This window comes from Ricinus communis, chromosome 3 (assembly GCF_019578655.1).
Source record: "Ricinus communis isolate WT05 ecotype wild-type chromosome 3, ASM1957865v1, whole genome shotgun sequence".
Taxonomy (NCBI): Eukaryota; Viridiplantae; Streptophyta; class Magnoliopsida; order Malpighiales; family Euphorbiaceae; genus Ricinus; species Ricinus communis.
In genome coordinates, this window is record NC_063258.1 from 26,835,200 (window position 1) to 26,847,133 (window position 11,934).

Genomic DNA, 11,934 nt, shown 5'->3' on the forward strand with positions numbered 1-11,934 from the left:
TAATAAAAAGAAATGGAAGTTTGACATATGTACTTATTTATACAAAACTAATAAATAATTCATAGTTTTAAATTATAAAATATGAGTCAATTATCCAATATCAAAATATAAAACACTCGTACATACGTGACACTCTCTTATTAGTTTCGGCACATGCACCAAGTCTAGAAAAATCTTCTAAAAAAATAATATAAAATAAAAAAATACACTAAAAAATAAAATAAAATATAGGAATTTGATCCATGCCTATAGGTTTAAAAAGAAATGTCCCATAATCCTTCTGATGATATAAATAGAGAGAAAAGCATGGAGACCCATGCAGACCAGCTTGCAGCTACTGATCGAGCTGCAATTCAACTCATGAAAAGCTCCTTGAATTTAATTTTCCCTGCATGACAACTGGTAGAAGACTTTATTCTCGTTTCTTGAGTTGATATTAAGCTATCAATAACATTGGCTCTCCAGTAATGGAGAGGAGTGATATATGTAGAATCAGCAGTAGTGGACGTACAGGCAGTTTCAGGAGTTGGACAAATAACACAATGGAAGCATTCTCAAAGTCTTCACATGCAGAAGATGATGAAGAAGCTCTCAAATGGGCTGCTTTGGAGAAACTGCCTACTTATTTACGTATAAAGAGAGGTATACTTGATGAAAAAGAGATTGATGTAAATAATCTTGGATTGATAGAGAGAAGAAAGTTGGTCGAAAGGTTAGTGAAAATTGCAGAGGATGATAATGAGAAATTCTTGTTGAAGCTCAGGAACCGCATTGAAAGGTATGTATTGTTGTTACGTAAGTGGAGAAAATATTGCATGCACATCTCGATCTTTCTTTAACTGTGAATATTCATGTGCTTGTGTTAAACACAGAGTTGGACTAGACATGCCAACCATTGAAGTGCGATTCGAGCATTTGAATGTTGAAGCAGAAGCTTATATTGGAAGCAGGGGATTGCCTACAATCTTCAATTTTTCTATCAATTTGTTAGAGGTAGAAACTCAAAACTTCATGATCTTGTATAGTTTCTAGATTGAATGTGAATAGAACTATCTGATTGTACCTTGTGCACTGCTGCTATGCAAAGGGATTCTTGAATTATCTTCACATACTTCCAAGTAGAAAGAAACCATTACCAATCCTTAATGATGTTAGCGGGATCATCAAGCCTCGAAGGTGAGCACAAGTGTTATTAGCAAATTCTGCCAAGAGTTGATCTCACAATTCAATAATAAATTAATCCAACTTTGCAGAATGACGCTGCTTTTAGGCCCGCCAAGCTCAGGCAAGACCACCTTACTACTGGCTTTGGCTGGAAAACTTGGTAAAGATTTACAAGTAAGGAGATGGAAATCCATTATAATAAGCAACCTTTTCTGCAAATACTATATTTCCTGGTCATCTGATAATATGAGTAATTCTATGAAAAATTCAGTTTTCAGGAAGAGTAACATACAACGGACATGGAATGGAAGAGTTTGTGCCACAGAGAACATCAGCTTATATAAGTCAATATGATCTTCATATTGGTGAAATGACTGTCAGAGAAACTCTTGCTTTCTCTGCTAGATGTCAAGGGGTTGGACCTCGTCTTGGTCAGCAATATATATATAGATGATCTACACTAGCCCATTATTTCGATATATAACTAAAATTAGCAACTGAATGAACTAGAATGAATTGTTTATGAAATGGTGCAGAGATGTTGGAAGAATTATCAAGAAGGGAAAAGGCAGCAAATATCAAACCAGACCCTGATATTGATATCTACATGAAGGTGAGAAGTCGAGTTAAAAAATGAAATAGTTCCGTGATAATGATGTAGCAGTAACACACCACCCTGATATTAAGCAGGCAGCCGCACTGGAAGGGCAAGAGACCAACGTAGTTACAGATTACATTATCAAGGTACGATACAGAAAGTGGGAAGGAAAAGATCACAATATGCAAAATATAACATGCATCCTTAATATGAAAATCTATTGGCAGATTCTAGGACTCGAAGCATGTGCTGATACTGTGGTCGGTGACGAAATGATACGAGGCATATCTGGGGGCCAAAAGAAACGACTCACAACAGGTAATTTCACAGAAATTTTATCGTGTCGCAAATCGCAATATTAACAATACCCAAATCCAAGAACCATCCATTTATCTGACAAATGCTTCGAAATCCTTTGGTGGACTACTGCTTATGCTTTTCTACAAACACATAATCCAATCATTCGATCAATCAATTAGACCCTAATATAACACAAGACAAAGACAAGAATAGAACAAAGATGAGATTAGAGGGATTAAATGGAGCAGTTGACTGGGGTGTATCTGGTTTTGTAGCAGTTTTAGTGCCTAATCAATCTTTTGTTGGAAAATAAAAATGTTTTAGGGGAAATTTTATGGTTACTAAGATAATCACAATTTATATAATTTTTTCTTAAAAAAAATGATTATAGGTTACTAATTAAAATAAAATCTACTAAAATAATATAAGATAGTTTTAAAAATTTCATATACCTTTAAAATGTACGAAAAATTAGTTTAATTTTGTCAAAGAAGATATAAAAACTATTTTCATTATTCATAATCAATAATAAATTTCATTATTATAAAAAATTTAGTATTTTTCATAAATTTATCAATCCTTTCGTAAATCATTAAATTTCACAAATTTTATTATTTCTTCTCATCATATCATTTATTTTTTCATAACTAGTTTCACTTACCAAAAATTTGTGTAATTTATAAAAAAATATTAAAAGGATTGTCTTTTCTTTTTCTATAATTTAACAATATGTTTTGCGATTACAAAAAATCTAATATTTTTTTTAAAATTATAGATTCTTCATAAATTACTAAATTTTACAAAAGTAATCATTTTCTCGCAACTAATAATATTTATGAAAAATTAGTATAATTTGTAAAAGATACGAAGAAAATATCAAGATCCTGGCTCATAGAGTTGGATTGCAACGGAATAAGAAATAGAAAATGAGAGAAGCTTAAGAATAAGAAAATAGAAAGAAGCTTTTGAGAGAAACTGTCAAAAATGACTTGATATTCATTGATAAGAGAAGCTTAAGAATAAGAAAATAGAAAGAAGCTTTTGAGAGAAACTGTCAAAAATGACTTGATATTCATTGATAAAATTTCCTATCCCAACCTCTCAAAAACAAAAAATAAATAGCCTATAATTGGCAAAAAGACAAATTAAAACATCTGTTTCACAGCTGTTATATTCAGCTAATCATTTCCACAAGAGAAATGGAATATTGACAAAAGAGCGACCAACAATACTGCAGCAATAACAAACTCTAGCTAGCAAACGAATCCATTCAAATAATAACCGATAGCTCAGCATCTCTTTCCTGAAACGTAGGGCCTTTCACAACTGGGCTTTTGACAGAAAATTATCATTTTTCGTGATTTAATAATATAAGATTTAGTATTTTTCGTGATTTAATAATATAAGATTTAGTATTTTTCTTGAATGATACGAACTCGAACCGGATATGTTCAAACACCAAGATAAGCAATGTGTGAGAAACTCAAACTGATAAACGTTCTTCCTATTTAAGAGGAAGCACCCTTACCAATAAGTTCGAATTGTCGCCCCAAAATCTAACTTGAAAGTTTGCAATTGATTATGGAACTAACAAACTTAGTAATAGAACTACTAAGCCCTTTAGTTATAAATAGATAAAGAATATTTAAACAAACTCAAGAAACTAATAAAAAACTAATTGATTGATCAAACATGTAGATGTGAAACTAAATTAAACAAGTTAATTTAATCTCAAGAAATTCAAGAGTTAACAACTCAAGGAAAATAAACTCCATTCAAAATGATATATTGATCTTATTGTTTTAATCGAAATACATAGCTCTATTTATAGGGTTTTAAAGTGATTCTAAACCCTAAAAGAACTAAGAGATAAGGAATAAATATCAAACCATAAAAGACTCCTAATATGCGGCTAATCTTATCCCTATAAGGAATGATAAGATAAAGAATAATCTAACCCTAATTAAAACCCTAAATTTATGGAATGAAGTTCTATTTATCCAATACTAAAAACGGGTCTATTACGAATTTTTCTTGAAAAATTCAAAGCTTTTTTTGTAGGCAGCTTATAAACTGTAAGGCGTGGTCACGCCTTATGGAAGATGAGCTTTGCCCCTGCGCAGCTCACAGGTTATAAGGCGTGGTCACGCTTTATGGAAGATGAGCTTTTGCCCCTGCGCAGCTCACAGGTTGTAAAGCGTGATCACGCCTTATTGAAGATGAGCTTCTGCCCCCTTTTTGCGCAGCTTACAGGTTATAAGGCGTGGTCACGCTTTATTGAAGATGGGCTTCTGCCTCAATTGCTCATTAATAGCAATTAATGTCACTATCTTCAAGGCATTGTTATCATCATAAAAAAAAGATCAAAAGCACCATCGTTAGCTATCTTCAAAACATGCTCCAAGTAAAAATTTAAGGCTTGCTTGAACTTTTTACTCCTTGCTCGTATCATTGGTCCTCTATAGGCTAGTGGATCCATGCTAGTTGACTTAGATGCATCCTTGGTTGTATCAGTAAATTTGTCATTTTTTTGTAAATCATTAAATTTTGTAAAAATAATCTTTTTTTATTATATCTTTTATTTTTTCACAACTAGTAATACTTACAAAAAAATATAAAAAATTATTATTTTTCATAATTTAACAATATATTTCACAATTACAAACAATTTAATATTTTTTATAAATTTATTATTTTTTTCGTAAATCATCATATTTCATAAAATTAATTATTTTTTTGTAATATTATTTATTTTTTCACAACTAGTAATACAAAAATAATTATCATTTTTTCGTAACTTAGTAATATATTTTATGATTATTTCATAAATCATTAAATTTCATAAAAATAATCACTTTTCGTAATCATTTATGTTTTCACAACTTATAACACTACAAAAAATTGATATATTTTATAAGAAATTAAAAAAATAATTATTATTTTTTATAAAATATTTTAATTATTTTTATAATTATAAAATTATAAAAGATTCAATAAATTGCAAGTCATCGTTATTTATAAAATTTAAATGATAAAATTTAATGTAATTGAAAATTAATAATGTTTAATATAAAGTTAAATTATATTATTTTAAACAAAATTATCCTATATTTTAATGATGATGATTCGTATAATAGCACGTGATACGGTATTAATTTGGCCTATGCCATGTGGATAATGACTGTGATGTGGTTATGCCACGTAGTAGTAGTTAACATGATGTGTCGTAATAACGTGGGTCAATACGCTGACATGGTATTATCATATAATAATAATAATTTATCGTTAAGCCGAGGAGCTATTTTCAGTTGGAATGGCGCGTTGTGGCCTAAGCTGGTTAAACTCCAACTCATCGACGTTGTAGCCACCTTCACCGGTGTTCATGTCTTCCGCGATTAACCCACGTTGACTGAAATGTGGTTTACTCATAAAAAGAACCAAACATCATTTTGGCGGTGGTTAATTCTTAAATATCTCCCTCTCAAATGGAATCGTATATGTTAATAAATTCAGATAAGCGATTAAGTGCTGTTTTTGCAATGGGTACGCACAAATACCAGAACTAAAATGATATGCTTGATGATTTTGTTATCTTAATTAACTATATATTACTAATTTACTATCATCATCGTCGTCATAGCAGAAAGTAACAAGAGAGATTTTATACAAAAACTTTTGACAAATTACTGGTTTTAAGTATGTGTGTTAAGTGTATTATGGCGAACATATTTGCAGGGGAAATGCTGGTTGGACCTGCAAGAGCACTTTTTATGGATGAGATATCAACTGGTTTGGACAGTTCAACAACCTTTCAAATTGTGAATTCACTTAGACAATCAATCCACATTCTGGGTGGAACTGCCCTTATCTCTCTTCTCCAACCAGCACCTGAAACATTTGATCTTTTTGATGATGTAATTCTTCTCTCAGAAGGCCAAATTGTGTATCAAGGTCCGCGCCAAAATGTGCTCGAGTTCTTTGAATACACCGGCTTCAAATGCCCCGAGAGAAAAGGACCTGCTGATTTCTTACAAGAAGTAATTAGCATTTTAGCTCTGTGTGTGTGTGTGTGTGTGTGTGTGGTTACCTTATTAAATGGCTTGATTTTGTTAATAAGCTTTTTAATGTTATAGGTTACATCAAGGAAAGATCAAGAGCAGTACTGGGCACGCAAAGATGAGCCTTATAGTTTTGTTTCTGTCAAGGAGTTTGCTGAAACATTTCAGTCCTTTCACATCGGCCAAAAGCTAGGTGATGAACTTGCTACACCATTTGACAAGTCCAAATGCCATCCAACAGCTCTAACAACTAAGAAATACGGTCTCAGCAAGAAGGAACTCCTGAAAGCTTGCATTTCAAGAGAACTTTTGCTCATGAAGAGAAACTCATTTTTCTATATTTTTAAAATGACCCAAGTAAGTTGGATTCTCTTCTCTGATGCAAAATAAGACCTGAAGCAGTTGTATTCAGGATAGAAATTTCCAGTTTTTGTCAAATTTGTAGAATCTAGCAAAAACTTGAAAGTCCTTTCAATTTCATCAAATAAAATCAGATTCTTCTTTTGAGGTCAAATCTTGAACAAAAGCTCACATTAGTACATTGATGAAATTGGTAACTAACTAGTAGTGTTCTTTCCTTTCAGATTATCATCATGGCTGTCTTGACGATTACAGTATTTCTGAGAACGGAAATGCGCCGTGACACACCAACAGATGCAGCGATTTACCTCGGTGCTCTTTTCTTTACTGTTGTTACGCTTATGTTTAATGGTTTCACAGAGCTCGCATTGACCATCATGAAACTTCCTGTCTTCTACAAGCAAAGAGATCTTCTGTTTTACCCTTCATGGGCATATGCCCTACCCACGTGGATTGTCAAAATTCCAATCACCTTTGTGGAAGTTGCTATATGGGTGGTGTTAACTTATTATGTTATAGGTTTTGATCCAAACATTAGAAGGTAGGAAAGCAGAAATCTTCCATGAATCTTTTCTTTCTAATATTTGGAACTGATGTTCTTCAGAATTTTATTGAAATTCTTGATGGCAGGTTTTTGAAGCAGTACTTGCTACTCCTATGTACAAATCAGATGGCATCTGGACTATTTCGTTTAATGGCTGCATTAGGAAGAGATATTATTGTTGCTAATACTGTTGGATCATTTGCATTACTTGCAATACTTGTTTTGGGTGGATTCATCTTATCACGAGGTGAATTAGCTAAATTCTTGCTATAGATTCCCACGACTTTTCTGATGTTACTTAAATTTTGATCCTGCACTAAATTGTTCTGAACCAGATGAAGTGAAGAGCTGGTGGTTATGGGGTTACTGGATCTCGCCATTGATGTATGTGCAAAATGCTATATCTGTTAATGAATTTCTTGGGAACACTTGGAGACACGTAAGCTTAGTTTCTTTGAATATTTTTATGTGCTGAAATGGAAGACTTGTTGAAAGTGATTTGATCAACATTGATGACAGTAATGTGGAAAAACTTGTGCTGCAGGTTCCTCCACTCTCAACAGAGCCACTAGGAGTTAGTTTCTTGAAATCTCATGGGATTTTCCCTGAAGCACATTGGTATTGGATCGGAGTAGGAGCTTTGATTGGATTTGTTGTTCTATTCAATGTCCTTTACACTTTAGCCCTAAAATACCTTGAACGTAAGTGGCCACCTTTTTAGTGTTTCTCTAATCTCTATAGTTGGCGCCAATATCTTACGCTTGAGAGGTTGCAGCATTTGGGAAGCCTCAGGTAATAATATCAAAAGAGGCTTTGGCCGAGAAACATTCTAACAGATCTGCAGAGTCCTTTGAATTATTTACTAGTGGAAAGAGCTCTTTGGGTGAGTCACAAGATTTTCCTTTTTATCGTTGCCTTTTATACCTTGTACGAATCAAGTTGTAAGTTGGCCGCTGTGAAACCTAGCAGGAAGAGGGAACGAGATCCACAAAAGTATCCCATCCAAAATAGTATCCTCAAGTCTGAACAACTTTACTGATGCAAATCCAAACAGGAGACGTGGAATGGTTCTACCTTTCCAACCCCTCTCCATGGCGTTCAATGAAATCAGATATGCTGTAGATATGCCTCAGGTAAGTTAAGACTTTACTCGACATGTGACAATCCTTGAAGCTTAAAAAGGACTATTGATATATCAAACATAAAGAGAGTTTGTTGAAGTCTCCAAAGTTTGAAATAGTTGTTAAACTTTCGACTTTTATATGGTTTTAGCATTTTCATGTCTCTTCTTTTAACAACAAACTATTATAATTCACATGCACACCATTACTTTTTTACACATGCAATTCCTAAAAATGCTTGTCCTTAAATGCTATCGAACTTGCAGGAAATGAAAGCTCAAGGTATTCCTGACGATCGTCTTGAACTTCTGAAGGGTATCAGTGGTGCTTTCAAGCCAGGAGTACTAACATCCCTTATGGGTGTTAGTGGCGCTGGTAAGACCACGCTTATGGATGTCTTGGCTGGAAGAAAAACTGGTGGTTATATTGAGGGACACATCTCAATATCTGGGTACCCAAAGAAGCAAGAAACATTTGCTCGCATATCAGGATACTGTGAGCAAACTGATATACATTCTCCACATGTTACACTTTATGAGTCATTGCTTTATTCTGCATGGCTTCGGCTACCCCCTGAGGTTGATTCTTATAAAAGAAAGGTACTTTTCAATTAGTTTTACTTTCTTTTATTTACTGGATGACATGAACGGAAGTAATGGCATAAAAAATCAAGGCTGCACATTTTCATATATAGGATGAACAGAAGTCAAAGCAATCAAGACATGAAACAGATTTCTATTCTATTTATCTCAGATTATTGAGGTTAAGTACAATTGATGGAATGCAGATGTTCATTGAGGAAGTTATGGAGCTTGTTGAGCTCAACTCTCTAAGAGAGGCACTTGTAGGATTGCCTGGTGTGAATGGTCTTTCAACCGAGCAGCGAAAGAGGCTAACTATTGCTGTTGAGCTTGTTGCCAACCCATCTATAATTTTTATGGACGAGCCAACCTCTGGCCTTGATGCCAGGGCAGCTGCCATAGTTATGAGAACAGTGAGGAACACAGTAGATACTGGGCGAACTGTGGTGTGCACTATACACCAGCCAAGCATTGATATTTTTGATGCCTTTGATGAGGTCAGACAATTTTTTCACGATCAGGAACTGCCTGATCTGTTTTATTTCCATCTCATGCCATATTAATTTCTATAGTATCACATTACAGTTAATTTTATTAAAAAGGGGAGGTGAAGAAGTTTATGTGGGTCCAATAGGCTGTCATTCTTGCCGTCTGATCAAGTATTTTGAGGTTAGTGTAATAGATGGATGATTAATAATGAAGCTGTTCCAGTTTCTTTCCTCGTTACTTACTGATGAGCTGGTGACATTGAAACTTCAAATTTTACAAGGACATTAAAGGTGTTCCTAAGATTAAGGATGGTTACAATCCTTCCACTTGGATGTTGGAGATTACTTCAGCAGCACAAGAAGCAGTTCTTGGGATTAACTTTGCTGACATCTACAAAAACTCAGAATTATACAGGTCAGTCACTTTCAAGTGGAAAAGAAAACCAAGGAAAAGAAGGAAAGCTCATTCACTCTTTGGTTAGATTTTGATATGAATCTGCTATATAGTGTATAAAATTACATTTTTGAGTGACATGAAAGGTCATGAGAATGGTGAACTGAAATGTCAAACTTGACTAAATTTGGAAGGAAAGCAACTAGATTCTCATAAGATTAAGTCACTGTTAAATGCATGCCTTGTTGTAAAGCTACTAACATGATAGCATTTATTGGTAATAATTCAGGAAAAACAAAGCCTTGATCAAGGAACTAAGCACACCTCAACCAGGTTCAAAAGATTTATACTTCCCAACTCAATACTCTCAGCCTTTCTTGACCCAGTGTATGGCTTGCCTATGGAAGCAACATTGGTCATATTGGCGAAACCCACCCTATACTGCTGTGAAACTCTTGTTCACAACAGTTATAGCTTTGATGTTTGGTACGATATTCTGGGATCTAGGCTGCAAAAGGTACAGATGAATGGAACATGCTATTTCAAAAGGCTTAGATATTTTCTCTTCTTCAATCTCTAACTTGAGTGAAACTTCATGGGTTGCAGAAGAAGGCAACAGGATATCTTTAATGCAATTGGTTCTATGTATGTTGCTCTGCTCTTTATAGGAATTCAGAATGCTGCATCAGTTCAGCCAGTTGTGGCTATTGAGAGAACAGTTTTTTACAGAGAAAGAGCAGCTGGGATGTATTCTGCATTACCATATGCCTTTGGGCAGGCAAGCTTATTTGTTTACTGAATTTGCTGCTGCTTCTTTTTTTCTTTATCCCCTCCTCTTAGCTGAAGAAAATTGTTCTCGTCAGGGATTACTTGGGATTGTAAAAAAAATGATAATTTTGTTGGTATTCAAATGGTTAAGGTTTTGGGCTTGGAAATATCTTGGGATTGATAATGAGTTCTGCTTAATGGTTTCCTTGCCTCATAAATTGTTCTATCTTTCAGGTTATGATTGAAGTCCCTTACGCTTTTATCCAGACTATCATATATGGGGTCATAGTTTATGCTATGATTGGGCTTGATTGGACTGTGAGAAAGTTCTTCTGGTATATGTTCTTCATGTACTTCACCTTCTTGTACTTCAGTTTCTATGGGATGATGACTACAGCCGTCACACCCAATCACAACATTGCTGCTGTGGTAGCATCTGCCTTTTATGCAATATGGAACCTTTTTTCAGGATTCATTATTCCTCAACCGGTAAGATCTTGATCTCTTATGTTAGTTTTCTTTAGCTATTATCAGAATGAGGGATCGGTAGGCATTAAAAGTATTTATGACAGAGAATTCCTGTGTGGTGGAGATGGTATTATTGGTGTTGCCCAGTGGCTTGGACCATGTATGGATTGGTTGCTTCACAATTTGGAGACATAAAGGACATGTTAGACACTGGTGAAACGGTTGAACATTTCTTAAGGAGTTATTTTGGGTTCAGACACGACTTTGTTGGAATTGCTGCAATTGTCATAGTTGGATTCTCTGTGCTTTTCGGGTTCTTCTTTGCTTTTTCTATTAAAGCATTTAACTTCCAGAGAAGGTAAGAACATGCCGTGTTGATAAATGTAATTGTAAAGCGATTATCAACTTGTAGTTAATCTTGAGCTACTTGGAAATTTGCTAGTACAATATTATACTAGAGCGTATTTTCATGTCTAAAAAGCTACTTTGCCATTGAAACAAGAAACTTGAGAAATCTAATGCCGGGTCTCTCTCTCTCTCTCTCTCTCTCTCTCTCTCTCTCTCTGCGTGTACACTACAAAACTTTTCCTTTTCTTTTCACTTTCTTTGTTAATTTTGGAGTAGCTTGGTGTTAGGATGTTGCTGAACCTGAACCAGAACCCTGATAAGCTAATTTTTCAAAACCCTTTGATAAAGAAAGTAGCAAAAATCATAAGAGAAGAAAGGTCCACAGAAGGTTGGAAAGTAGTACGCCTGGTTCACCAGGTTCAAGAAAACTGCTCGAACTTAAATTAATAACTGTCGTCAGAGGTGCATACGGATTATGATAGTCTATAACACAGACAGCCGTGCGTTTGCAAACACGGCTCAGATTCTTACATTTTTGTTTGAATTTGAAATTCTCCCTCAATCCAAACAAAGGATAAGATGAAATGTTAGAACTCATTAACTAGTGTATAATCATAAAAACCAGGTTTAGGAGATTGAGCTCAATTTAGAGACACATTTGTTTGTAAAAGATCACCTCCCAATTGTTTCTTCCCTGTTCTTTCTCCATTTTCGTTGTGCTCTCTTTCAGATTTCCCTCTGT

The 11,934-nt window shown here is 34.4% G+C and overlaps 1 protein-coding gene across 2 annotated transcripts; it reads left to right on the forward strand.

The window, feature by feature from the left end:
- Positions 1-158: 158 nt before the first annotated feature.
- LOC8284842 (pleiotropic drug resistance protein 1) lies at positions 159-11,308 on the forward strand. Of its 2 annotated transcripts, none has more exons than XM_025156472.2 (24): positions 159-778; positions 873-993; positions 1,088-1,176; positions 1,254-1,338; positions 1,436-1,595; positions 1,701-1,777; positions 1,855-1,908; positions 1,990-2,080; positions 5,798-6,099; positions 6,196-6,477; positions 6,705-7,021; positions 7,111-7,271; positions 7,360-7,463; positions 7,569-7,725; positions 7,800-7,907; positions 7,991-8,157; positions 8,412-8,744; positions 8,933-9,223; positions 9,312-9,395; positions 9,496-9,629; positions 9,898-10,125; positions 10,215-10,386; positions 10,611-10,865; positions 10,949-11,308. In XM_025156472.2, the coding sequence occupies exons 1-24, from the start codon at positions 468-470 to the stop codon at positions 11,204-11,206; spliced, it is 4,341 nt and encodes a 1,446-aa protein (XP_025012240.2). In that variant the 5' UTR covers positions 159-467; the 3' UTR covers positions 11,207-11,308. The 2 variants fall into 2 exon arrangements, with proteins under 2 accessions (XP_025012240.2, XP_025012241.2); XM_025156473.2 differs by having other exon boundaries at positions 7,994-8,157.
- The last annotated feature ends 626 nt before the right edge of the window (positions 11,309-11,934 follow it).

Coding starts and splice junctions, on each gene's coding strand:
- LOC8284842 (XM_025156472.2), top strand. CDS start 468: ATGGAGAGGAGTGATATATGTAGAATCAGCAGTAGTGGACGTACAGGC. Junction 1,909..1,989: donor TTACAGATTACATTATCAAG/GTACGATACAGA, acceptor ATCTATTGGCAG/ATTCTAGGACTCGAAGCATG. Junction 7,022..7,110: donor TTTGATCCAAACATTAGAAG/GTAGGAAAGCAG, acceptor TCTTGATGGCAG/GTTTTTGAAGCAGTACTTGC.